Source organism: Symphodus melops (assembly GCF_947650265.1).
Source record: "Symphodus melops genome assembly, chromosome: 8".
NCBI classification, from domain to species: Eukaryota; Metazoa; Chordata; class Actinopteri; order Labriformes; family Labridae; genus Symphodus; species Symphodus melops.
This window is the reverse complement of record NC_136698.1, coordinates 12964281-12991226: the sequence shown is the minus strand read 5'-3', so window position 1 is coordinate 12991226 and position 26946 is coordinate 12964281. Positions and strand designations below refer to the sequence as shown.

Genomic DNA, 26946 nt, shown 5'->3' with positions numbered 1-26946 from the left:
TTGGAAGATTGCTTCTTCAAAATCCTGTTTTAATTCTCTTTTCAAATTTATAAGTTTAAATAAAAGAGGAAGGGCTGGATTACAGTCCAACCTCACCTTTCATCGGTCCAAGCATTGAGCACCCTGACACAATAATGTCCTGCATAATCTCTCTCCCAGCAGGGCACCTCCCTGACCTTTCTTGGTGTTGTTATTTGCCTGCCTGTAGGAATGTGAGTGCGTGTGTGTGTGTGTGTGTGTTTGTATGTGTGCTTTCCTGTGTGCCCATTAATTGACATGATGGCACAGTGCCCCACTGCCATAGTGAATCTAGGTCAAAGCCCCTGTACTTTCATACACGCATACATCCAGAAAGACTTCAGTGACCTTCACTTTGGCTTAACTCTTTCAACCAATTTGCTTAAACTATTTGATTTTTGAGTGTGTGGTATTTTACTTATCTATTAAAGTAGATAATAAGACGTAGGGAGAACTAGAGGAAAGGATGAATCTGGTTAAATTGGCTAAAAGGAGACTGGGTGTCAGGGGAGCTCAAGGACAGCCTAGTTAATGGGACATTACACACATGACAGTGAAGAAAGGAAATGGGGCGGATGTTCAATAAAAAGACGAGTGACAGGCGAGAGACGCTTTGCATGTGTTCAAAAATTGTGTGATTCACGAAACAGTTAATGCAGAGACGTGGAATTAAAAAGGCTTAAGGGGTGGGGAACTGAACATCCCAATCACTTACCATAATGGCATCGCTGTATAGGCATACTGATGTGCTCCTTTAACTGTTTTTTTGTCGTTGTTGTTTTTTGGCAGGCTTTGGAGTTTCTTACACAATTATTGTGGATTATTAGTCTTTAGTTTTTCTCAGCATTTTCTTTCAGAGTTGTCGTCACTCAGCCTGTTAGTCCTGCTGCGGCTGCCAACCTGGATCCCAGGCCACATCGGGATGTCAGCACTCACTCGTCAAATGAGAGAGTCTGTGTGACACTTCTGCCCTACTTCCTTGGGACTTGACCTAGCAGCACTTCTGTGTGTCAGAGCGTCTGGGGAAGGACATACACAGAGTGAGAATGGCCCCCGGCTGACCAGATGCACGGCTGTTACCTTCTCTGCCCTTCAGACAGTGACGTCTGTATTCTGTACATGTGTGTGGACTATGTTGTTAGGAGGGTCAAGCAAACCTCTACAGACTCTACAGGTTTAGTCTAGGGTTAGTGGAGTGCTAGGACTGGGAGTTGAGTAGGCTCACACTCACTAGGTTTGAGGTAATGTTACATGTATAGGAATTAAGTAGGAAGTCTATCGTTGAAGAACAATACTAGTTTATTAATCTGCATATTTTATCTTAAGACATTTTACTTTACTATCAACCCCTGTGCAACTGTAACTATACTGTTTAAAATGACTTCCACTTTCATATCACAGTTGCATTTTATGATCGTATGTCTGTTCATTTTACCTGCAGGGTTTTCATTTTGTGTCAAATTGAACCGTACCTCTCCTCAAACTATTTCAAACTATAAATCTGTTCAATTTTCAGTTCACTAGTTTTATTTTTAAGTCATTCGTGTTATCGTCATGTGAACTTGGGCGACTTTTTTTTTTTACAGTTGAAGTCATTACATGTAAAGTTTATTTTGTCTGACCACACATCATTGTCTCCAATTTGAGTTGTATGAAACAAAAGCAGACAACTTTCTGAACAACTAGTGCTGTTTAAAAAATATATTTATCATTAGGTGGACCTGCAATAAAATACCATAATGTACATTTTTACAAAAACTAATAATGAAGTGAAAAACACTTTGCAGGCTTACTATAACACTGATTGGGAGGTATGTGCATGTTATATTAAATGAATGTAAAAGGTTGTGTGCAAACTGACAAGGGTGCAAGTCAGATTGTCTGTAGGTCAGTATAGGTGTAGGAAACATTTCCCAGTAGAGAATTCTCAGAGTGGCTCCTACGAATACTTGCGCTTAAGGCTCTGCGTGTAGGTTGTGGGGGTGCATCCTGAGCGATGAGCATCACATTGGGGAGCTGCAACCTCAGCAATGCACAGCGAGAGGGAGGATCCATCATCAAGGACAGCCGAGGAGCTGTGGAGCTGCTGTCTACATGAACAGACAGCTCAGAACGAGCTCATGGAAGACATACACAGCTTGTGTGCTGTGTTGTAAGGCAGCACATACCTTCAACCACAAGGCCGCTGTAATCAGTCGTTCTGTATGAGAGAGGGCTAGTCCAAATGGATGAAACCCTTCATGCTGCACTGCAGCCTACCATATGTACCGAGCTGTTTGACTGCTTCCAAGAACATCATGCCATTTTACCAGAAACCTGTTTCCAGAAGCACAATGGTTAAGTGGCGCACATGTCCTGAATGGAGCAGGGACTCTATGGAGGGAACAATCCCCTTTGAAATGGCCTTTTTTCAGAGCACATTTAACAAACAAAAAGAAAGCAAGGTTATGCAGGTGGTTGCAGTTCAGTCACTTTAATGGAGGTGGTGACATCTTACACAGTTGAGACAGGTAAAATGCAGAAATGGATAATGCTTCCATAGATGTTCATAACAAGAAAAGGCTAAATGTGAATCAGCTTTACTTTCTCCCTTAATTCTCTTAACTTATATAAATTACCATTATGTGACCAATGAGAGGTGCATGGGTTAAAATCATTAGCTTTAACACCACTCTTTAAGTAAGATAGATAGATTTTACTGAGGTGTCATTATCTGTCTCATGAAATCAAAGCTTTCTCAATGGAGCATTCACCCTTAGAGTGGCGGTAAAATAAAAAAATAAAATAAAAATAAAAATAAAAAAAAGATTTCCCCAAACAACCAGAAGAGGATCTTTTTCTATTTCTGCAGTCGACCTCTATTCTCAAAATATGACAAGGGATCAGATAACTGTATTGGTGAGAGATGCTGAAATTGTTGCCATTAGCCCTTAGACTACCCTATTTTTTTCCCATAGAGAAAAAAGATATTGATAGAAGGCAACATGGTTCTGATGTGTAGGGAAACAACACGGCACAGTAAACATGTAGCGGGGACATACAGCCCTCCACCATAAAGGTAAAAGGTTGCACAGTGTGAGTTAAGTGGAAAGAACAGTGGGGGGGATGTACTGTCCTCGACATTATAAAGGTTTCCATAATGATCACAGTCGGTATTGTGTAAAATCGTGTTTCTAAAGTCAGTCAAGGTTCACTCAGAGTAGAGAGTCCTGCAGTTGTGCTTATAAAAAAACTATAAGAATTCACAAAGTAGCATTCTTCTTTAAATAATTGTATTTTTTTTTTGCAAATACGATAAAACCTTCTTAAGAATTTAACTCAACCACCATAAAAGGAGTCACTGAGGTTACAAAAATATTTGATATAAATATTTTTCCAAAAATGTTGGCTCGTGTGAAAAACAGGTCATCTTTATTTTTCAAAATAAATATAAACGTTCTTACAGTTTAACAATTACAATAGATGATTATCATACAAACAAGGAAGTAGGAGCGTACTGATTGGCTACAAAACAATCTACCAACACACAATGACGACGCCTCAGAGAGGAAGAGAGAGAGAGTAACACCAGCATAAAGTTCAGCTGTTAACATACAAACCATCTGCCTTGATTTTCCTCGTACAAATCTTTTTAAATTAAAAAAAAATTAAAATCAGAAATGAAAAAAGAAAGTATCCCTTAAAGGCTGACGACAGCTGTCCTTCACTGGAGCGTTTGAATCACCAGGCAGCCATGCAGATGCTACAGTAAGTGAAAAGGGGGACAGTTGTTGGTACTCTACTGCTCCCTAGTGTGAGCCCAAGGAATGGGTAAAGATAACGTGAAGGCATTCAAAGAAATTCAAGGATTGTAGTGACTGAACCCAAAGCCAGTGTGGTGTAAACAAAATCAAAATAAGGGCTGGTGAAGCACCAAGCTTTTTAGAAACTTGACGAAACTGTTGTGAAGTGAGCCCATGTCCCACTAGTCAGCCCTTTATCTCTTCTTGCCTTCCTCTCTCTCCCACGTCTTCCTTCTCAGCCAGCTCCGCGGGCCTGTTCAGGTACATTAAGTTCTCTCCCCAGCTGTGAATGTTTCTTTTTTTTGTGCATATCAAAAAGTCTCAGAGGATCTGTTCCGTGCTAGAGGCGGAGATGTCGAGTAGTCTCCATGCAGCGTACGGGTTGAGCTCCTCCTGGTCTCGACACAGAGCCCACACGTACATCATCCTGAGCACTTTTTCCTGGAGGGGACGAAAACAGACGGGTACACTTATTTCCTATGATCCAATTCTTAAGTCACTGTAAACCACAGAGGCCCATACACATTTTAAATCTAATTTAAGAGAAATCATATATAAACGTCTTTTTTATGATAAAATATTGGAGTTAGCTTTGCCAAGTCAATAATCCCCATGACTCATGTGTCTCTAAAGCCCAGAGGCAGAGGAGTAACAAGAATACTGTAGAGTCTATGGGCAGAATCAGTCATCTAATGTACAGACATTTGGATTTATCTGATATAACACAAAAGTAGTACATCCATTTTTAATCCGACTGGAGGATTTATTCGATGTGAGTGCGGTATATGCTTGCTGCTGCTTGGCACTGAGTTGATGCTCTGATTTCTAAACCAACCACAGTTGTAAAGTTCTTTTTACTTTAATCAAATATCAGATATGAGCATCTCAAGGATTGCTTTCTTCCTACTGCTGGTGTTTTTATTCATATGTGTGCGTTTCTTACGGGGTCTCCCTCCACCACCTCTCCTTTGGTGTTTCGGATCACCATGACCAATTGAGCCTGGAAGGTGATGATCAGTACCGGACCCTGGTCCATCATCTTCCCCATGGCCAGCTGGAGAAGAGGATACAAGCAAAAAATAAGTGTCCTTATACAAGAAACATGACTGCATGAAAAACACTATACACAATTAAAAGGACTGATCTGTTTGAACATTTTGAGACAAACACAAAGTTAAAAAAAAAAAGTTGTTCAGTGACCGAGTCCCAGAACAAAACTTAGACCAACAAAAAGTAAATTCAACAGAAAGGTTGTACAAAGGCTCAGTAAAGAGTAAATACAAGCACTTAGACGTCATTCATCATGATTATATTTGCTCATTGTGGGTATTTTTTACTGATAAAAACCTAAACCTAAAAAGGTCATATCATGAGGTGGAGTTGTCATAAAGCTTCTTTAATCATCTTGATTAGTGAAGTCTGGAGTGACTTACATCAATGTTGTCAATGTCCAGGATCTGAGAGTGGAACTGCAGTCCCATGGCCTTGGCTTGCTGAATGGGGTGTGCCAATTGGCTGTAAGTCTACACATCCATGATGGAGAAAAAGAAGAACAAAAGCTGAACTATACTGAAAAAACTGTTTGATACAGAAAACTACAAAACTACCATCAGTCTACTGAAAATGTTGTTAAGCTAACCAATGCCATGATTTGCAATCACAGTTACCCCACAACACTGAATACAACTCATGCAGATCTGCCTACTTTAAAGTGATATATGCACCAATGTGCTTTTTGGACTGTGAATCACTGACTTCACAGATCACTTTCAGCTCAGAGCTCATGCATAAAAAAGGTTTTACCGCTTCATAACACCAATCCTTCAGAACTTCCAGCTCGCCTCTGATCATCGCCTGCATGGACAAAGAAGAAACATTAGCTTAAACCACTCCATGGATACGTCGGTGCATACAGTCACAGTTTTCACTTTCAGAATTAAGTGTTTCAATTCTGTGACCCACAGTATGTCACATCTACAGTAAGGCAACGTGGCATTCAATAAAATCGTCACCACTCAGAATTAGATAAACAAGCCAATTACACGGACTACGAGACCAACATTGTTATGACGGCTGACTTACCTCGAGTATGTTGGGGATGATATCGTGTTCACACTGCTTGAGGAAAGAGTCTTTGTCAAAGGATGGGTCCACCTTCAAGATCTCTGTCAGTACTTCAGACATCTCAGTCTTGGAAAACAGCCCACCTGATTACCCATGAATACACCGACACCATAAACATACAGATAAAGGAATCACAGAGCGCTAACAGGAATCTGAATAATTCATGGTTTGCAATTACCATCTTTGAAACAATACAAGCAAAAAAAAAAAATCCAAAACAACTACTACCAACCCATGAAGTGCAAAATTAAGCAAGCGAGTGCATAATGTGTCTGTTGAACTTGATAATGCTAGTTGGGTTGTGGTGGCCACGGAAGGCCATGTGGTTGATGAGGTAAGTTATTACAGGGCAAAAGTATTGAGACAAGGTCACAATGTGTGTGTGTGTTTGTGTGGGTATGGAAGGGGTTTCTCACTGAGCGACCATCCTTCTTATTAGGCCACATGTCTCGTGTATATTTTAAGTCAAACTAAGCTGACGTAAACTGATCAGTGTGTTTTATACAGACGTCCAAACCAGAGGTCTCTCACCTATGAGGTCAGTCATCTTGTCAGTGACAGCACGAGAGGCTCTGATGAGGGCGTTGTCACTCTCATCATACTTCATCTTCATCTCAAAGAACCCTTTAGTGAAGAGAAGAAAGACAAACCGTCAGATTTATTTCTAAAAGTCCCCGTGTGTGAAAATCTTTTCAAAATCAAAAAATGGTTTTGTACAGTAAATAGCCACAAGTTTTCCTGTGAAAAATATGAGTCCCACGGTACCCTGTTGGAAGAAAACGTAGGAAATGACAACACTAAAAATGATTGCTCAGCAAAATGATACATATCACGATGCTGGCTAACAGATGAATCGTGACCAGACATATAAATGTAAACACACACACACTTATGTCTCTGCATTAGACTTACACTAGTGACACACACAAAACATGCACATGTGTGAAGGAGGACAGGACAATAATGTCAAAGTTTCCCTCAGAAGAGCTTCACTTCTGCAACAAGAAAAATGCCTCCAGTTACCTGAGACTTATTCTGCTCTGTCTCCTGCTGCACTTAACATGAACCCTTTAATCAGGGGATTAACTCTGTTTTAACAAATGGGGGGGGGGGGGGGGGGGGAGAGAATCCGTCGCCCTTTATAATATGCATAATATCAATATTGATGAAAATCAATAAACGTAAACTACTTGAACCTTTTAGCACAAGCTCAGACTGTAGGGATTTGGGTTGAGGGTCGCTGGTTTAAGTCCCGGTACAGACCAAAGTCTGGAATAAGGTCTGGTTGCTGGAGAGGTGCCAGCTGACTTCATGTGCACTGCCGATATGCCCTTGAGCAAGGCGCTGAACCCACAACTGTTCAGGCACTCTTTCACGTGTAGCCCCTCTGACATCTCACCGTTAGTGCATGTCCAAAGGATCCTGTGTGTGTGTGTGTGTGTGTGTGTGTGTGTGTGTGTGTGTGTGTGTGTGTGTGTGTGTGTGTGTGTGTGTGTGTGTGTGTGTGTGTGTGTGTGTGTGTGTGTGTAAAATATGAATTTCGCCTCAGAGATAAATAAAGGATGTCTCTCAAAATGGTTTTTATAAAGAGCTTCATTCGATAAAGTGCTCGGAGTATTTGGGTCTGAGTCCTAAACATTTGTATCCACCTATCACCTGGAAAACTTTGGAAGAATGTATCTAACAGCTTCAGGTTTTATGATGTGTACTTCGATATATCTCTTAAACGACACAGGAAACTGCTGGTACACTCATTCAAATTAAAGGAAGACTTGAAGTCAACAGCAAAGGAAGCAGCAATAAAGAGGTAAGTTAGATCTTACTGTTGAAGACCGCATTGTTGTCTTTGAAGTCCTTCCACTGCTGGTACCATTTTGAGTCTTTATGGAGCACCACACCCATAGCCTCCCTAAAGAGACGCAAAATAAGTTAAAAACAGCAGACTGAGACAAAGAGGCCTTCACAGAACAGTGCGTAATTCAGCAACTATGTGCCAAACATAAAGTGAAACCTTTTCTAAGATTTATTTTTGGACATTTTTAGCCTTTTTTAGAGAGGAGGACAGGGGATAGGATATGGAAACCAGGGAGAGAGAGAGAGAGAGAGGAGATAGACATGCGGGAAAGGAGCCACAGGCCAGATGCAAACCCGGGCCGGCCGTGCGAGGACCATATGCTCGATCCACTGCGCCACCAGCGTCCTCAAAAGTAAAATCCTTTCATGGAAACCTTTGCAAGGAAACCAAATATCAAGTATCAGGGCAAGCTTGAGGGAACTCGCGTACTCGTTCGCTTCGAAGACCTTGCTGTCGTCGCTGGCCCCCTTGGACGAGAACTCACTCCTCTTCCTGAGTTTGGAAGGAGGCCGATAAGGACCAGTGTGCCCCAGGTCACCAATCTCTTTCTTGACACTCTCCATGCCCTGGTAACAGATAACAGACACACAGGTTAGAGTAATCAGGAAGACCAGTACAAGGACCATTTAGCTTTATTTATTTACTATTAGTCAATGCATCAAAAGATTTATCACAATATCCCTACCTTTAGGTAACAGATCTAACATTGGTCATCATAGTAAAAGTCAAATATATTATAACGGTGGCCAATAGTGTGTTTGTCTTGATTTTGTTGAAGAAGTGAACCGCCTCCATACCTGAGATATTGCTTTGAATGCACCAGTTTTCCCCAGCTTCTCTCCACCCTTTGTCACAGTCTCTGCTGAAGACTTTGCTGTTTTGGCTGCTTCCTCCATTCCTTCCTTTATTTTCTTCCCAATTTCAGTACGACTAACCTCCCCAAGCCCCTGTCCCCACACACACACACACACACACACACACACACACACACACACACACACACACACACACAGACACACACAGACACGTTAGCATGGAAAAAGTATCTTAAATAGCAAATCTATCAAAGGATGTCTGCCTATGAGACTTTACCTCTTTAACTGTGTCAGAGATGTTTTCTAGCTTCTTCTTGAAAGTCTCGGAGGTCTTTACTGTTTCGGACTCTATCGTTTTCTGGAAAAGAGCAGTGAAAGGCTTGATTGATAAGCAAATAAATAAAACAAAAACGTTGTGTATGTAAGAATAATACGTACATATTTCCTTCGTGCTTGCTTCAATGCTTCTGACTCTTCCAGTCTTTTAGCCTCATCCCGAAACTTCTTGATGTTTTCTTTCATTTCCTTGTTCTTGTTAAGCTCCTGTTTCAGGTTGTCCAGAAACTCCCCAAAAAAACCCTTTCTTCCTCCACCTCTTTCCCCTGACAAATGCCTCACCTGTGGACAGGGAATCTGAAGCACCTTGTTGATACAAAAAAAAAAAAAAAAAGATAGGTTTCTGCAACCATTTTATCAATATTAAATCTGCCCTACTTCCAAAGACTTCTTCAGAAACTTTTTGTTGGAAGAAACTGATCGCTTGCCAACATGACAGCAGAAGCACTTTTTTAAAGAAAGACATGCAGAAAGACGCTGGCTAGCAAATGTGTGCTTGTTTGAGAGGTTTAAAAATGTCAAAGTAAATGTCTCATGACATATGACTAATTATGTAGCGACTCATTCTATAAAAAGATTCTACTTTTTTTTCAAAGCAATCTTTTCCCTACACTCCTGTCAAAAGCATTCTGAGTGATCACTTTATTCAATTAAACAAAAACAAAAAAATATATATTTGTCCACGGGGGGCAATTCAGAAAGTTTATGTGAAGGTTAAGTACAATATAACTAAACACTGTGGTCAATTCTGTCTTCATGATGGTTGTACATTTTTTTTAAATGAAGCAGTGTTTCTTCAATTGTCATGTCATTTTGCAGAATGTCGTTCGTGGTGCTGTTGAATATTGCACAGCATCATCAGTGAGGGTAGGCTAAATTGCAGAGCCCTCTCTGAATAAAAATGCAATATTTGGCAACAAAATGTATGTTTAAATTATTAGATTAATATTTCATCTGAGAAAGAAAAAAAACTCTGCAGCTGGAGTTCTCATCAACATCATTTAAACCTAACAGGTTACATCACTACCTAAGTGAACTTCTTCATGTTCATTCTCCAACCAGCTGCTTCTGGACGTGCCCAAAACGAGGCTTAAAACTCGGGGCGATCGAGCCTCTTCTGTGGCAGCTCTGACGCTTTGGAAAAACCTACCTTTAAATATAAGATCTGCTGCCACAAGTAAAGTTGAAGACATTTGACTTTTAAATCTAGTTGAGTGTTTTCTTCCAACTGCAGTGTCCACGAGAACCTTTACTGTTTAGCATTTAATAGCATTTTATTTTTAAATTTGCTGTTAAGTTTTTTATGATGTTTGGATGTATTGTATTTTGCTAAACTTAATGTAAAACACTGTGGACCACCTTGGCTGTTATAAATGTGCTATACATAAAGTTGATCATAAAACTTCAGAGATCATCAGAGATGAAGGATAGTTTCAGAGAGCTTGTAAAGCGTACTCAGATGGATAGGTGGTGTTCTGATGTTGTGTTGATGTTATAGTAATGTTGTGTTGATCTGTTGATGTCGTGTTAATGTTGTTGTGTTGATGTTGTGTATCTCGTACCTGTGAGGAGCACGTGAGGAGCCCACGTATCCTGTAGATATTTGGCCCTTTGTAAAGTAGCATGTAAGAAGAAGGAAAAGCTACCAAGCCTCTTTTTACAGACACCTAGATATTATGGACACAGACATACAAAGTTTACATTAATAGTCATGTATGACACTAACTTTTTATACTTTGAAATGTCAAGAATATGTTATAAAACATGAGACAGTGTTGGAAAGTAAAGCATTAAGGGTAGACACTCTGAACATAACGAAGCACGGTAGGAAATAAAACTGTATAGCTCAACCAGCGAGTTAAACTTTAACTTGGACAGAGGTTTCTCTCTCCTGAGTTCAAACACCGGCAGGACATCATTCACAGAGCTAACTCAGCTAGCTCACATATTGTACGCACCCTCCGTGGTGAGCACTAACTTCATGACTTTTGCAACTTTGCGATAAAGCTTGTAGTTCAGACACTTCTTTTAAATTGTAGTTTATTTCTGATGCTCATGTGCTCATATAATGCATGAAAAGTTACCAAGCACTCACCTGATAACACTGACACAAGGGGGCCGCCATCTTGAATGTAATGCCTATGACCTTCTTCCGGTTTGTGACCTTCCATCTCCACGAGGGAGTGACGTCACCCACCGGGCTCACCTGGCCTTCAGGTTCCTTCACCTTTTGCTTAGCAAGACTTTACTACCTTCTTTGCTAAGTGTGCTCCATTGCACGTCGGGCAACATTTGGAAGTCCTCGTCAAAGCAGCTTTATTTGTAGAGCACATATTTCAGCAACAATTCAAAGTGCATCACTCAAGTAAAAACAAGCATCATGACAAAGTGAAGAAGTTTATTAGAAGAGGAAATGTAAAAGTCAAAGAGATCATATTGAAACATCAAAGCTGAAAATACAATTTAATTTTTAATTGCCAAAATCCCAGTGCAGTGTTATTTAAACAGAAATTAAAATAATTATTTGATAAATCGCAGTTAAGTATTTATACTTGATTTCATGTTCTTCATTCATGTCACCCGTGTAGTTACAGTAAGCCTTTTAATTGTTTCCAGTAGTGGACTCATTAAAATTTATCGGATCATTAACACTGACTTTGTAAATCTTGGGACCTTTGGAGGTGAGATGATAAATGATAGTCTGTGCAAGTCTAAGTGAAAGCTTAAGCAACAAAATTATCCATACAGATCATAAACAGCAGTTCCATCAGATCATTGGTCGAAACATTATTTGGGTGGCCTGTGAATTGGGACTTATCTGAAGGGGAGGTTTGGTTACAAGGATTCACAACAAAACTTCAACTCCTCTGTTGACTTTGGCTTTCCACCATCATAAAAACAAGGCAACAGAGAATACATTCTCTAGGCCGCAATGTTGCATTTGTTTGATCATAGGGTTGTCATGTCCGGTAAATGTCTTGAAGTGTTTGGCCACATCACTACCTGAGGAGCTGTCTTTTTGGTCATTATACAGTATATTACTTGCACTTAATGCTGGCTTTTTCGAGCTTGTTCAGAATGTTAACTTGTTAGGGTTTAAGTTTGACAATGCATGTGACCCAGATGTGATACGAGTAATCGTGGTTAGTGACTGATCTCAACATCGGGATTAGGGCGTTTTCCCTTAATCAACTAACCCCGTTTACTACACATCAGTTAGAGGTAACACAAGCAACATCTTCCTTATTGACTGAGGCAACATGGCAGGACACGACAAAGATGGGCGCTGGGCCTCGCAGGTTTGTTGCCAGGAAGGGGAAAGGGGAGAGCAGGGTGTACTGATATTTGACAAATATAAAAGACTCATGTAAAAGAAGCCTAACCAAAAAAATAACTAAAGTTAATGTATTTTTTTCCCCAAAGTCTTTAACTGATAGGTGATTCAATAACAAAACAAATTCTAAGAAGCACTTCAAATATTCAGGTTTATTTATCAAAACCACCTTAGAGAGCAAAGGCAATAACAGTTGAAGCATGACAAGAAAAAAACAAATTAAAATTTGGTCTCTAAAAAAGTAAAATTTAAGCAATAACTAAAACACCATCAGTTACAAAGTTCTAACCTCAGCGACATTTTCACTGTTACACATAAACCAAGTGAATATGAATACAGAATGAATTTGCTAAAGAGCAATTCAGATGATACATAGCGTTCTTGACATCAAAGACTAAATGAAAGATCAAATGTTAACAGACAACTTATGCATTCCTATCAAGCCTAACATCGATCTCTCTTCCGTTCAGGCGATAGCCGTTCATGGTCCTGCAGGCACGCTCAGCAGTTTCAGGGTTGTCAAAGCGAACCACACCACAGCCCTTGGACTTTCCATTTTCCATCTTGATATCTGCATACTGCACTAGGCCTGGATAGGAAAGGAGCATGAAGAGTAAAAATAATGATTTGTTTAAATTGTGCACTGTAAATTTATTTTATATTGACAAACAAACAACTCTTACCACAAGTGTTGAAGGTTTCCTTCAGCATCTTCCAGCCAAAGTCAAATGGCAGCTAAAAAAAGAAAAGAAAATGATTATTGGTGAAAAGAACATTTACTATTTATGCCAAACCAACCCTGCAGAGAGACTCACATTTCTGACAAAGATCTGGCATCCCTTCCTGATATTGCTTCCACCAGTTCCAGACGCTCCAGCTCCTCCAAAGGAATTTCCACCAAATCCACGATCCATGTCAGTAGAGCGATCAAACTGACCACCAACACCTCCAGCCCCCATACGCTCCATGCCAGTGCTCATTCGGTCGAGACCACCAGACGGAAAGCGGTCAAGTCCTCCAGTTGAGCCTATGCGGTCAAAACTGCTGGTCATTCGGTCTAGCCCGGTGTTGCCCATGCGATCCATTCCCATTGGAGAGCCAAAGTCCATGCCAGAGCCCATGCGATCCAGACCAGATGGGCCTAGGCGGTCAAACCCAGTTGGGCCAAGGCGGTCCATGCTGGTGTTCATACGATCCAGGCCTGGTCCGAGTCTGTCCATACTGGGCGCCATCCGGTCCATCCCAGAGCCCATCCGGTCAAAGCCTGTTCCCAGCCGGTCTAGGTCAGACACGCGGTCCATCCTGTCCATGCCCATCCCTCCCATGCGTTCCATGCTGCTTCCCATGCGGTCCATTCCAGAACTCATGCGGTCCATACTCATGTTGTTTCCTATAATATACAAAAAAAAGATGAACAGAAAAGAGTTAATCAACCATTTAAACTGCACACACAATTACATCTCACAAGGCTCTTCAGCAAAGTGGTCAAAGGAAACAAATTTTAACAAAATGCTAAAACATACTAACCCATGCCTCTTTCAAAGGAGTCTCCAAAATTATTGCGAGACATTCCCATTTCATTCCGCCCAAACTCCCTGTCAAAAGTGCCGCCAATTCCACGGTCCATCTCTGACAATGCAAGAGATGAAACCATTAGAAATATCCAGCGTGATAGTGTTCCACGCGGAAACACGGAAAACACCTTAAATATCCCCTTACCATTCATTCTGTTCATCCCAGAAGAACCAAAACGATCCATGTTGTTCATTCCTCCAAAGTTGTCCATTCCTCCTACAAAAGAGGGAATAAAGTCTTAACAGAAGGCACAATGTACACGTTTAATATGAAAATATGATCGCATGAGTACATACCTCCTCCTCCACCTCCTGCTCCCCCCATACGACCTCCCATGTTGCTAAATCCCATCCCATCCATTCCTAAAAATGAGAACATGTTAACGACCCTCTTAATTCAGTTTATTTGATTAAAACTTGAACAATTAAAAACGCATCCGTGACATTTACCTCCAGGGCCCATGTTTCCCATTGCTCCTCCACCACCACCGCCGCCGCCGCCGCCGCCACCACCACCTCCCCTGTTGAGTTGGGCTGCATCAATGGGTTGGCCACCTGGTCCCAAGCCCAAACCAATGCCACTCAGGCCACCTTGGCAAGGAAAATGAAGATAGATAGATAGATACTTTATTGATCCCGAGGGAAAACCGTATTTCAAAAAGTTGTGCGTGTACAGAAATCCAAAACCACCTTGACCTTCCTCCATTGGTCAAAATACAACTACAGCATTTTTCAAGTTATTCAGATGACTAAAAGGTAAAGAAGAGTATATTTACGGGGAAGAGCTGCAGCTCTGTCAGGTGGTCCAAAATCTTTAGGCATGGATTTTTCATCCTGGGGGGGGGGGGGGGGGGAGAGCAATACAAACATTTAGACAATGTTCTCCTATCTTTGAGTTGATGTTCAGGGGGGTCCGGAATACGTACCAATTTGACGTGCATGAGTCTGTTGAATAACAGCTGCCCATTGAACATGGCTTTGAAATCATTAAGGAAAGCAAAGAACATTTATCATCTCAGATTTATCGAGTTAAAATGATTCCCAGAAGGCATTTCATTTGGCCAAGTGGTTCGTTTTCATTTCTTTTAAGGATACACACTGCTTGGACTGCTTCCAGGGGCATGTCGAATGTTACTGTGCCCATGCCTCTGCTTTTCCCATCCTTGTCCTCCAGAATATCTGCTCTCACTACCATGCCAGCCATGCCGAAGACCTCCTTCAGCTTCTTCCAGCCCACTTTGTAATCAAGCTGCAAATAAGAATTACAAAAACAGTTAGCTTACCAACCATCAACAGTGCTTATATGTGCTGCAAGTAGCTTAGTTTTCTTGTTTTTCAAGTAAAAACCTCAATTACTATATTTACTGGTTTCATCAAACAGATTTTTAATAAAAATAGTCTTTGCATAACATTTTTTTATGTAACATAAGTGAGAGAAAACCCCTGGGAGCCTTACATTAGCAACAAACACAGTGCTGCCAATCCTGCCGGCCTGAAGACCATGGATGATCTCATTGGGGATGTTGGGGTTGTTCATTAGGCTCGGAGGGATGTTGACCATGGAACCATTAGGTCCAGGGCCCATTCGATCCATATTCATACGATCCATACGATCCATTCCGCCCATGCCTCCCATTCCACCCATCCCTCCCATTCCCCCCATTCCTCCATGGCCTCCTGGTGGGCCCCCGCCTTGGCCCTTGTTGATTTCTCTCTGAGCTATCACACCATCAGGGTCCTAAAAAATTTAAAAAAAACCAAGAATCAAATCAAAAAAAATACTTTACTAGTAAATTGACTTTTGGTCTTATGTAGCTCTTTGTTTGCCTGGTAAATCTTGTTGAAGCTTACCTCTTTAACTTTGAGGGGTCTTCCGTTGAGATTGTGCTTGTTGACCTTTTCCACGGCTTTCTTCATGAGCTCTTCACTCCTAAACTCAACCACACTGACAGGAAAACACTGAATTAAAAAAAAGTGCCAGGCATAATAAAACGCATTTCCCAAACATATGTGCGTTTATACTTCGTTGATTTGTACAGGATTTCAACATTTCAAATTTGTAAATCCTAGAGGCACAACACCTACAATATATGGAAAGATATCAAATGACATGGACTACTTACGCACAACCCTTTGTTGATTGAAGATGTCAGAACAGGCCGCACCAGAAGGAGTGAAGAAAATGTGTAATTAATTAAAGCAATGGTCATAATTGGTGTCTGTATGATAAATTAACCAAAGTAGAAATGCATGCATAACAAATGGTCTACATCACATAAGCCTACAAACTTGGCTTGCAAATACAATTTAAAAAATAAAAATAAAACTCCCGTCATTGCTGACACAATGCAGACAAGAATGGAATCTTTGATTGTTTTTTCATCATCCGAAGGGCAGAACGATCCGGTCAGGTGGGATTCTACACTAAGGAATTGCAGGTAGCTTTTCCAGTGAAGTAGCTCTACTGAATGAGTACTATTTAACCACCATCTAACAGCCTCGAAACGACCTCTTGCAGACTACACTCCCTTTAGTTCATGAGGAGCAAAAATCAGCATCCAAGGAACATGTTCCGCTACTGCAGCCCAACAGGATTGTCTACAAAGAGAGCTGAAGACCTGTTATAAGAGCATCAGCAGCCCTCACAATGACCTCAAGTCAGTGCCACAATCATCAAATAGCACATGCCTACGACGGGTCAACTCCTCACACACACTCCACCAGGTTTGTGAATCTCAACAATCCCAACAATGAAAAGTAAGGAACCAAAGCTGACAAACACAGGTTTGTCAAGGAATATTCATACGTTTGATTGTATTTATATGCACTTACCCTCGATTTGCCTTCTGCGTCCATTAAGTGTTCCACGTACGTTACATCACCCACTACAAATCAGATTCCAGAGACGACACACACCAAGGGGAGAGAAGCCGAGAGAACAATTGGGGTTTAGAGCAGTAACACAAGTAGGGTGGCCGGTGACAGTAAGCGCTGACTGCCAGTCCTGAGCCTTTCCCCCAGCACCTCAGCAGCAGCACAATATGGTACAGATCTACAAAAGCAAGCCCGGGTGTTTTTTTTCTCTTTTTTTTTTAATAAAGAAAATCACACTTCTCAGCCTGTCCTTGTTAGAAACACAGAAGCACCAAACTGAAGACAACCGCTGATAAAATGGCCATCAGCCGTAATACGGATAGAATGCAGTGAACATCTTGAACCTTAAGATGTTTTTCTACAGAATTTCACGTGGGGGAGAGAAAAAAATAACAAAAAAAAAACCTTTTCAGTGCCTCCACCTAGTTCATTGTCAAACCCATGCAAACTCAATTAGTCACATTTTAAACTGTTGACTAATACATTCACCCATCACTGAGCCTAAAAAGACACGAGGCCAAGAAAATTGACCATTTTAGTTTTTGAGAAACTACCATAACAGCAAACATGTCTGTGAGGTGGACCCGTTAAAAACGAGCAATTGCCAAATTTAGCGTAAAAATCCATCATCTCCATCATTTGTCTGTTCAACACGTAGACGTCCGTGACCAAACCTTGAGACAAGGACAGTGCATGAGAAGTTGCTTTTTTGTAGACCTGTACCCCAAAGACATCCCCAACGCATAGCTGTGTTTGGCACAACATGGAGATCTGCTGAGAAAACATTTCCTTGTCAAGGTCACTCCTAAAAAAGAAAAATGCAATTTAACTCACAGTCAGTAGTCAGAAAACAAACACCAGGCACCCTTCTAAAAAGGATTATACCTTTCTAAATGCATGCGTACACTTTAAGTTAATGCCACTTTGGTGCGTTACTTAAGATACAGCCATCACTTCCAACACACCGTAACTACAAGAACTTCCACACAAGTGAAAGCACGAGATCATCAAGACAGTGCATTTAAAAGAGAGCGTTTTGTACCTGCAGAAAGTCAAAGTTGCTGCATCACAAATGACATTCCTGGACACGTCTCAAAATTGTCACTTACTCATAAATCAGAAGAGCTCCGGTTTTACTGTTAACTGAACGTGTCCATCCATAAACTTATTTCTTGCTAAAAAAAATATTACAACACAAATGAATATTGCACAGTCTTTCATGAGTTTCTCTGGGGGCATGTCATTGTACCGCTCATGCGTTCCAGTAATTGTATGAACACGTCGGTAGATGAGCTTTGACAAAGTGCAACCTCCACTTGCCTAAAAACCTTTTTGTTTTCTACTGCAAATGGAGACAGAATATTCAGTGTAACATCCAGGTCTGAAGCAACTCCATAGTTGACAGGAAAGTAAGAGGGAACTCATCCAAAACCTTTGTTCCAAATAACTCCCACAAAATGTCCACCACTCTGCTTCAACTTAAAACCGTGCACAAATACCCCGAATCACTTCAGAGCTGCTCGGGCCAAAGCCAAATGACCCACGGTGCTGTGCTGTAACATGTCTGAAGTTGAATCAATCCCTTATTCAAACCCTTTACCTTTCTCTTTCATCAGATCTTTGAGGGCTTGCCATTTCACATCATAGGGGATGTTGCTGACAAAAACACGGTATCTTCTGTTCACGTGTCCGTAGGGTTCAAAACGCCCTCCTCCACCTCTCTTCTGGGGCCTCTCCTTTCTGCTTGTATTCGGCTCGTGCTTGGCTTTCCCATTCACTTCTCTGTGTGCAAAAATAGGTAAAGGTAATTATTACAAACATGACCCGAGTAAAACAACAAGCCAACCCTTCTTTGTGTTGACCCACTGTTTCTCTTAGCCGCATTGAATTCAATAGGTAGTCTTTTAAAACCCATAATGGGCAATCGACAACTTAGTGTGTTATCAGCGTTTATTGAAATCTAATTTAATCCAGTATAGTTGGTGAGACAACGTAGGCTAATTTAGTCATTGTTAGCCAGCTAACAGACTGCACGGTATCCGCATGGTAAGGCCTCGACTCCGGCACACTGGGTTTAAATCACCTGAGCGAAACTCCTGCACGTTTACACTGAACATCTTGTTTTACACAAAGATAATCTAAAGTCATTTGATTACAGAAAACGCTCACGCCAGATTAGTAGTAGTTACACACAGAACAGGGCCCAAACACTAAAAAAGCCTCACATTAAATACATCAACATAAAGGACACCGTTTATTTACACCGTGCTTTTTAAATAGAGTCAATGTGTCCTTTCTATAAACCGGCAAAAACTCTCTCAGACCAGTTTGTGCCAAGTTAGATAACAGTTAGCATTAGCAAGCTAATGAGCGCCAACAAAGAGCTGTGGATGAATGGACTCACCCCTGCTGCTGCTGCTGCTGCTGAGGAAGAGTAGGAGGAGGAGGAAGAGGCAGCTGGCCCACTTTATCAGCGGTGTTTTCGGCCTGCTCGTTAGACATCGTCTTGCCTAGTTTGATGTCTTGCTGAATTAAATTGAGTATATTTACCGATTTCCTGTAGATAATGACAAATTTAGTGCCTTTCAAAGTGACCCAGTTAAAACCTGCTGCTACCACTTCAGTGAGACCGACCGATGAAAATGGCGGAGGGAACGCACTGTTACCACGAGCAGGAAATCTCCAAGATTTAAACTAATATCTACATCCGGTATTTAATTTCAAAGTAATGGTCAACACGGTACATGTGGGATTTTCAAAATAACAGCACCGGCCTCTGGGGTGATAATGATGAATGAGATTTCTTAAATATGTCATCATGCAACTTTACCTTCAGAGTCAGTCATGTTTATTTCATTTGAATCCTAAATTTCGTGTAATATTTGTATTTCTGATAATTATTCCGCAGTTTCCACTAAAGAGCTTTTTTTTCTTATTAAGATGACAAATTATAGTTATTCCCTGAACAGAAAAAGACGTGTTTTACTGGTTAAATGTTATTCTTGATTCATTTGTGACTCATCAGAAAACACCAGTGAGCTGACTATTGAACACATTTGTGATTTAGTAGATTCAAAGAGTGATCGCACACGTTTCATCAAAAGCAAGTCTGTGGGAACAGATAGAAACTATTTGGAGCTCAATAAAAAAACAGACTGTCAAAAGGTAAAACAATGCCAGCAAGAATGCAACCTGTTATCAAGGCCAAAGGAGTCCGTACAGCATATAATGCTTTTTGCTCATGCACTACCTCACTTTATTCTGTTTGTATATATTTAGTCTTGCACTATAATTTGCCATGCAACACTATCACTTTATTATTTAGTATCTGCCTACTTGCATATAGCGCTCTCTCTCTCTCTCTCTCTCTCTCTCTCTCTCTCTCTATATATATATATATATATATATATATGTATCTATATCTAGATAGATAGATAGATAGATAGATAGATAGATAGATAGATAGATAGATAGATAGATAGATAGGTATACAGTTTTTATGTTTGGTCGTTTTTCTGGCAAGTGTTTAGCACTGTCATTTTCACAGCTATGATATATACACTACCCTTAAATACAAACACACATAAACACCTTGACAGAAATGGGGAGAGAGTGAGAAAGGAATCTTGGGAAGTCAGTATATAAAACGTAAGTATTACAATTATATAGATATATATACAGACAGATCTAAAGATGAAGAGGATAGGGTAGGTACAGGAATGTGCATCAATAAAAATAAATATTGGGAAAATAATACCTGATCAGTTGTCAGTTTATACAGCAGAAATGATGGCTATTATTATAGGACTTCAGTGGGCGGAGGAAGTAAAACCAGATAATGTGGTATGTTGTGTTGATTCCTTATCAGCCCTCTATAGTATCCAAAATATGAAATCTGAAGATTTAATTTTAGAATTTTTTAGACTCCATAGATTCTGTTGGGTACCTGCACATGTAGGAGTTAAAAGAAATGAAAAAGCAGATAAAATAGCCAACATTTCTACTAAAATCAGAGATTTTATAGATTTACCTTTTGGTAAAGGCGAAATTAAGGCATTGATCAAAAAAGAAATGATGAAGACATGGCAGGTCAGATGGGACAGGAATAAAAATGGGAGGAAGTATTACAATTTACAGAATTCTATAAATGCACATAGTGTAATAGGAAAAATAGAAGAGATGAGACAATTTTAACTAAAATGAGGGTTGACCATACAGGGTTGAATAAAACAATGTGTTTATTAGGTTGAAGGGAAACAGATGAATGTGAAGTCACAGACAACGTTGAACACATAATGTTATAATGATATAGAAATATATCGGATTTAGTTTATTTTATTTTTTTTGTTTGTGTTTGTTTGTTAATTTTTTTTCAATGTTAAATAGTGAAGTATAAGATCAAGCTACATACTCCGGTGCAGGAGGTGGCGGTATGCACCTCTTTAAGTTATGTTTGCAACCCGCCATTAAACTAAAAGAAGAAGAAGAAAACCCTGACAGACAACGCAGCGCCAGGCCACAGGGGGGCAGCAGCTGATTATTGAGTCGACCATTACAGGCACTTCACCGGAACCGAGGTAGTGTTTAGCAAAACTACCTTATGCGTTACCCTAACAAAGCCCGTGTGTGTTCTTATTGACGATTTTTGTAGCTTGTAGGAATTGTAAAACACTTTAAAATTTGTCATTTTCTAAAAACATTTCCCTAGCCTTGCTGTTTTGTCCTCTAGTGTAGTTTACGTAGCTCTAATGACAACGTCGGTGTTAGCATTTAGCTAGTAGCCTAAATGTGCACAGTGATGTGAAGTAACCACATCATTGTAAATATCTACACGTATTTACTTTTGAAAAGACTTGGAAAGTGTTAATTAACATCAAAGCACACAGTCATGGGTACTGGTGCTGATGTTCGGGATATTCTGGAGCTGACTGGAGGAGAAAATGACGGTCCGATCAGCAAGAAAGATCTCATCAACTCGGACAAGGTAAGAGACTCACAAGAAAACGACACCAGATACTCTGCTTATTCCAGCATTCACAACTTATTCATGTCATATACGACATGTCGACAAAAACGCAGGACTGGTCCTTTCCCACAAGAATCATTAGAAAAGTATGTGTTGCTTTAACATGTCCTGTTATGGGGCGGCAGTAGCTCAGTCTGTAGGGACTTGGGTTGGGAACCGGAATGTTGCTGGTTCAACTCCCGGCCGAAGTGCCCTTGAGCAAGGCATCAAACCCCGAAACTGCTCTAGAGCGCCCGCTGTATGCAGTCCCCTCACTCTGAGACCTTTCCATTATAATGCATGTCATGTCGGCCCTGTTTGTGAGCCTATGTGTTTGTTCACGTCCATTAAACAGAGCCCCTCATGGGATTAAAAAAGTATAAATTATAATTACTTTATCCCGTTTAGAAAAAATCCAAGAAGACAACAGAAAACCTGACCTTCAAGAGACCAGAGGGAATGCACCGAGAGGTCTATGCGCTACTCTACTCAGATAAAAAGTAAGAGCTTCTCCATACAGTTCCTCTTTACAACTCCTGTGTTTTGTAACTGTGGTTCTTCTGATTGACTGTTAAGTTGCCCGTAGAAAGGATCCAGATGCCAAAACAGAGACAAAAGTGAGGCAATTTTTGTCTCCTCTAGGATTAATGTCTATTTAAAAAATGATGTCAAAATCCCAACATCTATTTGTATGGAGTGTGTTTAAGAACATGTTAAGACCAGTGGCATCTCAGCAATTGGCTTGTCACAATTTGTATGTGCTTCATATCCTTATAATGCATGTTTGAAAACATTTTTTCCTCATGCTTTTTCCTCCTTGCTTGTACAAAGACTTGTTTCATTTGCCTGTTTGTCTCCAGAGATGCACCTCCACTGCTGCCCAGTGATACAACTCAGGGCTATAGGACAGTCAAAGCCAAGCTGGGCTGTAAAAAGGTTCGTCCCTGGAAGTGGATGCCGTTTACTAATCCGGCTCGAAGGGATGGGGCTATTTTCCATCACTGGAGACGTGTGGCAGAGGAGGGCAAGGACTACCCTTTCGCCCGTTTCAACAAGGTAGAGATGGTTCCTAATTTGCCTTAACACTTATGAAAAACAAACACAAAGGTTGGTTTATTTATAGCTGCCAATCTCGTTTGATTTTTCAAGTGCAAACACTCATTTTCTCTTTTCACTTATTGAGCCTGATTCCCTCTGTTCTCCTGTCTGTTTTTATAGACAGTCCAGGTACCAGTTTACTCGGAGCAGGAGTATCAGATGCATCTGCATGATGACGGCTGGACTAAAGCAGAGACGGATCACCTGTTTGACCTGTGCAAACGCTTCGACCTTCGCTTCATAGTTGTCCATGACCGCTACGATTACCAACAATACAGAGTAAGGAACGCCCGTTTATCAACAGTGCTCTGTGTGATTGTACAACAAAACGAACACATTTCCTTGGTAACCGTCGCTCAATATTGCTTTCAGAAACGTTCAGTGGAGGACCTGAAAGAACGGTATTATAATATTTGTGGTAAGCTGACCAAGGTTCGCGCAGCTTCAGGGACAGAGCCAAAGATCTATATCTTTGATGCCGGCCACGAAAGACGCCGTAAGGAACAACTCGAGAAACTCTTCAATCGTACACCTGAGCAGGTTAGTCTGCTTCTTTTTTACATTTACATCATTTGAATATTATACAGTCATGATCAGAACTTCTATCCATCCATGCTGTTTTTAATGCAATCATGCCTTTTGTGAAAAAGAAGCTGACCCTATAGATTTTAAACGTGCACTTCTCCTGTTTTCCCTCTAGGTGGCAGAAGAGGAATATCTTATTCAGGAGCTAAGAAAGATTGAGACCAGGAAGAAAGAGCGGGAGAAGAAGGCCCAGGATCTGCAGAAGCTCATTAAAGCGGCTGACACCACCACAGAGTTAAGGCGAGCAGAGAAGAGAGTATCCAAGAAGAAACTCCCTCAAAAAAGAGAAACAGAAAAACCGGTAAGACATGCACCGACACTAAAAGAGCAAAGTAAATCACAAGCCAACAATTTTACATTATAAATGTTCATAGGCATATGAAATCATTATTGTAGTAGTTCACAGAGGGAATCAAGATTCAGCACAGTTGTAATATTGTGATAGAGCCGTTATATGTAAAATAAACTTAGCTGGCTCATGTGTGTAACTTCTTGAATCAATGAGGTTTTTTTTGTCTGTGGTGGCGTCTTGTCTTTTCTTCTAATGCAGGCTGTTCCAGAGACAGCAGGCATCAAGTTTCCTGACTTCAAATCAGCGGGAGTCACTCTGCGCAGTCAGAGGGTAAGTTACAGCTAAACTTGATCGAGTACCATTTGTAGTTTTAATGAATCTTATCTTCAAAGAAAGACCTATCTGAAAACAACTCGAAGTAGTCTTGAAATAATCCAAACAGCTCTGCTTGAGCAACTTCCTGTACAGTACAGTACTTTACATATACACAACCTCTAAAAGGGCTAACTGTCGACTTTGTGATTTATATATGAAAACAAATAAGTTGAACTTTGTAAGAACTGGAATATCTTTCAAGTTTTTTTTCCAACTGTTAATATAAAAAAAATGTAAAACTTTGAAACTTGACCCTGCAGTTGATGTATGTGAGGGACCAGAATATCTGACTTGAGCCGGCTATCTCTCATTAGCACTGAGATGATTAATTCTGTTGGTGACCAGCTAATATCTGTAAGACTTGGCAAGCGGACTCTTATTCATCTTCAAGACTGATGAGGACCAGCTACTCTCTATGGAAAATGCATTAGCACAGCTAAAGGAGTGGAGGACCCCCTAGCCAATCGCTCAGACAGAGTTCAGTGGATAAAGACATTTTGATCTGGCCCACTGAAGTGCATTTCATACGAATTAACAGCCCCGAGGTGGAGCTGTTTATCCTCATATCTCCAGCACCTTAAATCACTGTGTGTGTGTGTGTGTGTGTGTGTGTGTGTGTGTGTGTTTGCGTGTTGTTCAGATGAAACTGCCAAGCTCGGTAGGCCAGAAGAAGATCAAGGCCATTGAGCAGATCCTTATAGAGCAAGGAGTGGGTAAGTGAGGGGGGGGAAGGAATCTGACATTTCAGATGTTAACATTTTCAAATCTTCTCTGCTGAATATGTTTTTTTAAAACAAGCACACGGAGACAGACTGTGACTGAACTAATCAGATGTTGTTAAATGATAGTAAGGCTACAAATAAGATATATTTCATGACAAACACCAACAAGATGCCAGCAGAATCTCAGTGTTTTTTTTTAAATACATGGGTTTGTATCTGCGTTTTAAAAAAAAAACAAAAAAACTTAGGAAACGTTTTGTATTAAGTTGCAGTGTGGGATATTGAAGGATTACACAATCAGCTTAAACTGTGACAATAACAATATTTAACCAGATCTTTGCTTTTGTGTCTTGTCTCTGATTCTAGATCTGAACCCCATGCCCACAGAGGAGATTGTTCAGATGTTCAATGAGCTGCGTAGCGACCTGGTGCTGCTGTATGAGCTGAAGCAGGCCCACAGCAACTGTGAATATGAGCAACAGATGCTGCGTCATCGTTATGAGGCCCTACTGAAGGCCAGCAGTGGAGGTGTGTGTGGCGTAACTGTAGGCTCTGGTCCAGCCTCTACGGGACTGGGTGGGGAAGTCAATGCCACCAACAGCACCACAGCAGCCACCCCAGCCGGTGAATCTCAGTCCTGGCCCTGTGTGGACGACATCAAGGTGGAAGCCAAAGAGCAGATCATCGATGTTGTAGGAGCACCACTTACCCCAAACTCTGTAAGTCTGGTCAGTCTGCCCCCCCCCCCCCCGAGTCCCAAGTGAAGGCTTTAAAACGTTTCATTGCGCACACATTAAAGTGGGCTGAAATAGAAATCTGACGTTTGATGCGTTTTCAATTTATGACAAATGTAGGTGACGTATAAAGTGTATATTAAGCTTTATCATCAATGTGAAGATTGTGGTTTGTTCAGAGAACTATATAGTTCGAGACTTATGTTTTCACGAAGATAACTAATCCTGGCACTGCCACTGCACCTTAAAGCTGTCTCACTTTGGTAGTTGTTTCTGTCTTTCATTACATGGCATACTATATACTCTTTATGGCCTTACATTCTAGAAAATGCCACTGGTTGTAAACAACTCTTATTGGATGTGATTGTTTTGTGTCATGTTGCAGCGCAAAAGGAGAGAGTCTGCATCCAGCTCGTCTTCAATCAAAAAGGTAAAGAAGCCTTGATGGTGATTGGGGAGCCTGCTGTTACACCGTGGAAGACGAGCTGAAGTGTTGGTTACTCTGGTCAGAGATGCCTACAAGTTTAACAGCTGGACAAGAGGGACGCGGGGAGCAGGACACCATATTGCTCTCTATTAATGCAGAAGCGACCCGGACTAACCACACACACACACACACACACACACACACACACAAACACACACAACTGTCCACCTACCGACGACACCACTCCCACCGATCCCCATCTGGCCCAGCCTGCATCTTTGTGACAAAGGCAACAACTGAGTGACACTTCATTCCATTACTGCACGTCTCCCTGCCTCCTCCGTAGCTCAGCCTCAGATGAGGTAAGATCAACTGTAAATTGCCAGGCTGAGCTAATCGGGACCCAGGAAGGAGGTGGGAATGACAGGGTAATTGAAATGAATTGGAATGAAAGGAGTGGGAGGACTCTGAGCCAATAGTTTATTTTTTTCGGTAGCCTAATCATGCCATAGTGTTTACTGGAAATGTGTTTTGGTGTTAGCTGTTAGTAACCCTCACCCCTACAGCCCCCTCTCAGCCTGGACTTCCCCTTACTCTATTATTGATGCTGGTTCCATCTCTTGCCTGTGTTTTGGTATCGGTGGAGCTGGTATGTGTTGTTTGTCCTCATGTGATCTTGAACATGCTCCGGTCAATGATTCAATAAACCTCATTGTTTTCTTTTTTTTGTATCTTACTTCGTGTTATTCATGTTAATACCCCATGATGGTCCTGTTCACAGTCCATGGATGTGTCGCTCTTTCTGAGATTAGATCTTAAATTGGTGGCAATTAGTGTTGAATACACATTTGCTGCGTAAATTGTAAGATCATGACATTCTTATCTTACCTGTCATCTAAGTTAAGTGACGACTAATGACTTCATTAATATGATAATTAAGCAGTGATCATTCTTAGGTTTGAACCGTCACTAAAACTTCATTAGGTCCCCCTCTAT

At 40.9% G+C, this 26946-nt stretch overlaps 3 protein-coding genes across 4 annotated transcripts; 1 reads left to right on the top strand and 2 right to left on the bottom strand.

Annotated features, from left to right (window-relative positions):
- Positions 1-3407: 3407 nt before the first annotated feature.
- On the bottom strand, positions 3408-11128 carry timm44 (translocase of inner mitochondrial membrane 44 homolog (yeast)). Its single transcript, XM_079349613.1, has 13 exons — positions 11026-11128; positions 10493-10597; positions 9033-9236; positions 8872-8952; positions 8577-8726; positions 8209-8345; positions 7748-7833; positions 6456-6548; positions 5883-6007; positions 5604-5654; positions 5234-5323; positions 4744-4854; positions 3408-4241 (listed from the first exon to the last, which is right to left on the bottom strand). The coding sequence occupies exons 1-13, from the start codon at positions 11053-11055 to the stop codon at positions 4122-4124; spliced, it is 1383 nt and encodes a 460-aa protein (XP_079205739.1). The 5' UTR covers positions 11056-11128; the 3' UTR covers positions 3408-4121.
- A 1273-nt stretch (positions 11129-12401) lies between these two features.
- On the bottom strand, positions 12402-19403 carry hnrnpm (heterogeneous nuclear ribonucleoprotein M). 2 transcript variants are annotated; one of them, XM_079349656.1, is made up of 15 exons: positions 19117-19403; positions 18313-18494; positions 16671-16723; positions 15690-15791; positions 15295-15576; positions 14934-15087; positions 14765-14814; positions 14615-14672; positions 14289-14429; positions 14136-14201; positions 13984-14055; positions 13792-13893; positions 13080-13654; positions 12948-12999; positions 12402-12853 (listed from the first exon to the last, which is right to left on the bottom strand). In XM_079349656.1, the coding sequence occupies exons 1-15, from the start codon at positions 19212-19214 to the stop codon at positions 12690-12692; spliced, it is 2151 nt and encodes a 716-aa protein (XP_079205782.1). In that variant the 5' UTR covers positions 19215-19403; the 3' UTR covers positions 12402-12689. The 2 variants fall into 2 exon arrangements, with proteins under 2 accessions (XP_079205782.1, XP_079205781.1); XM_079349655.1 differs by lacking the exons at positions 16671-16723; positions 18313-18494; positions 19117-19403 and adding an exon at positions 15962-16493 and having other exon boundaries at positions 15690-15783.
- Positions 19404-21200: 1797 nt separating this feature from the next.
- Positions 21201-26678, top strand: dmap1 (DNA methyltransferase 1 associated protein 1). Its single transcript, XM_079349614.1, has 10 exons — positions 21201-21696; positions 22126-22217; positions 22578-22773; positions 22936-23094; positions 23188-23355; positions 23516-23701; positions 23951-24022; positions 24708-24780; positions 25156-25508; positions 25909-26678. Exons 1-10 carry the CDS (start codon positions 21601-21603, stop codon positions 25966-25968), a joined length of 1455 nt encoding a protein of 484 aa, XP_079205740.1. The 5' UTR covers positions 21201-21600; the 3' UTR covers positions 25969-26678.
- Positions 26679-26946: the final 268 nt, after the last annotated feature.

Bases quoted from the DNA above. Each gene is read 5' to 3' on its own strand.
- timm44 (XM_079349613.1), bottom strand. From the start codon at position 11,055: ATGGCGGCCCCCTTGTGTCAGTGTTATCAG. The intron at 8,953-9,032 runs GTACGTATTATT...GCTCTTTTCCAG, and splicing joins AGCAAGCACGAAGGAAATAT to AAAACGATAGAGTCCGAAAC. The intron at 7,834-8,208 runs GTACGCGAGTTC...GCGTCTCTTTAG, and splicing joins AAGGTCTTCGAAGCGAACGA to GGAGGCTATGGGTGTGGTGC.
- hnrnpm (XM_079349656.1), bottom strand. From the start codon at position 19,214: ATGTCTAACGAGCAGGCCGAAAACACCGCTGATAAAGTGGGCCAGCTG. The intron at 13,894-13,983 runs GTAAGGGGATAT...TTGCATTGTCAG, and splicing joins TGGGATGAACAGAATGAATG to AGATGGACCGTGGAATTGGC. The intron at 13,655-13,791 runs GTTAGTATGTTT...TGTATATTATAG, and splicing joins CTCCTTTGAAAGAGGCATGG to GAAACAACATGAGTATGGAC.
- dmap1 (XM_079349614.1), top strand. From the start codon at position 21,601: ATGGGTACTGGTGCTGATGTTCGGGATATTCTGGAGCTGACTGGAGGA. The intron at 22,218-22,577 runs GTAAGAGCTTCT...GTTTGTCTCCAG, and splicing joins CTACTCTACTCAGATAAAAA to AGATGCACCTCCACTGCTGC. The intron at 23,095-23,187 runs GTAAGGAACGCC...TATTGCTTTCAG, and splicing joins ACGATTACCAACAATACAGA to AAACGTTCAGTGGAGGACCT.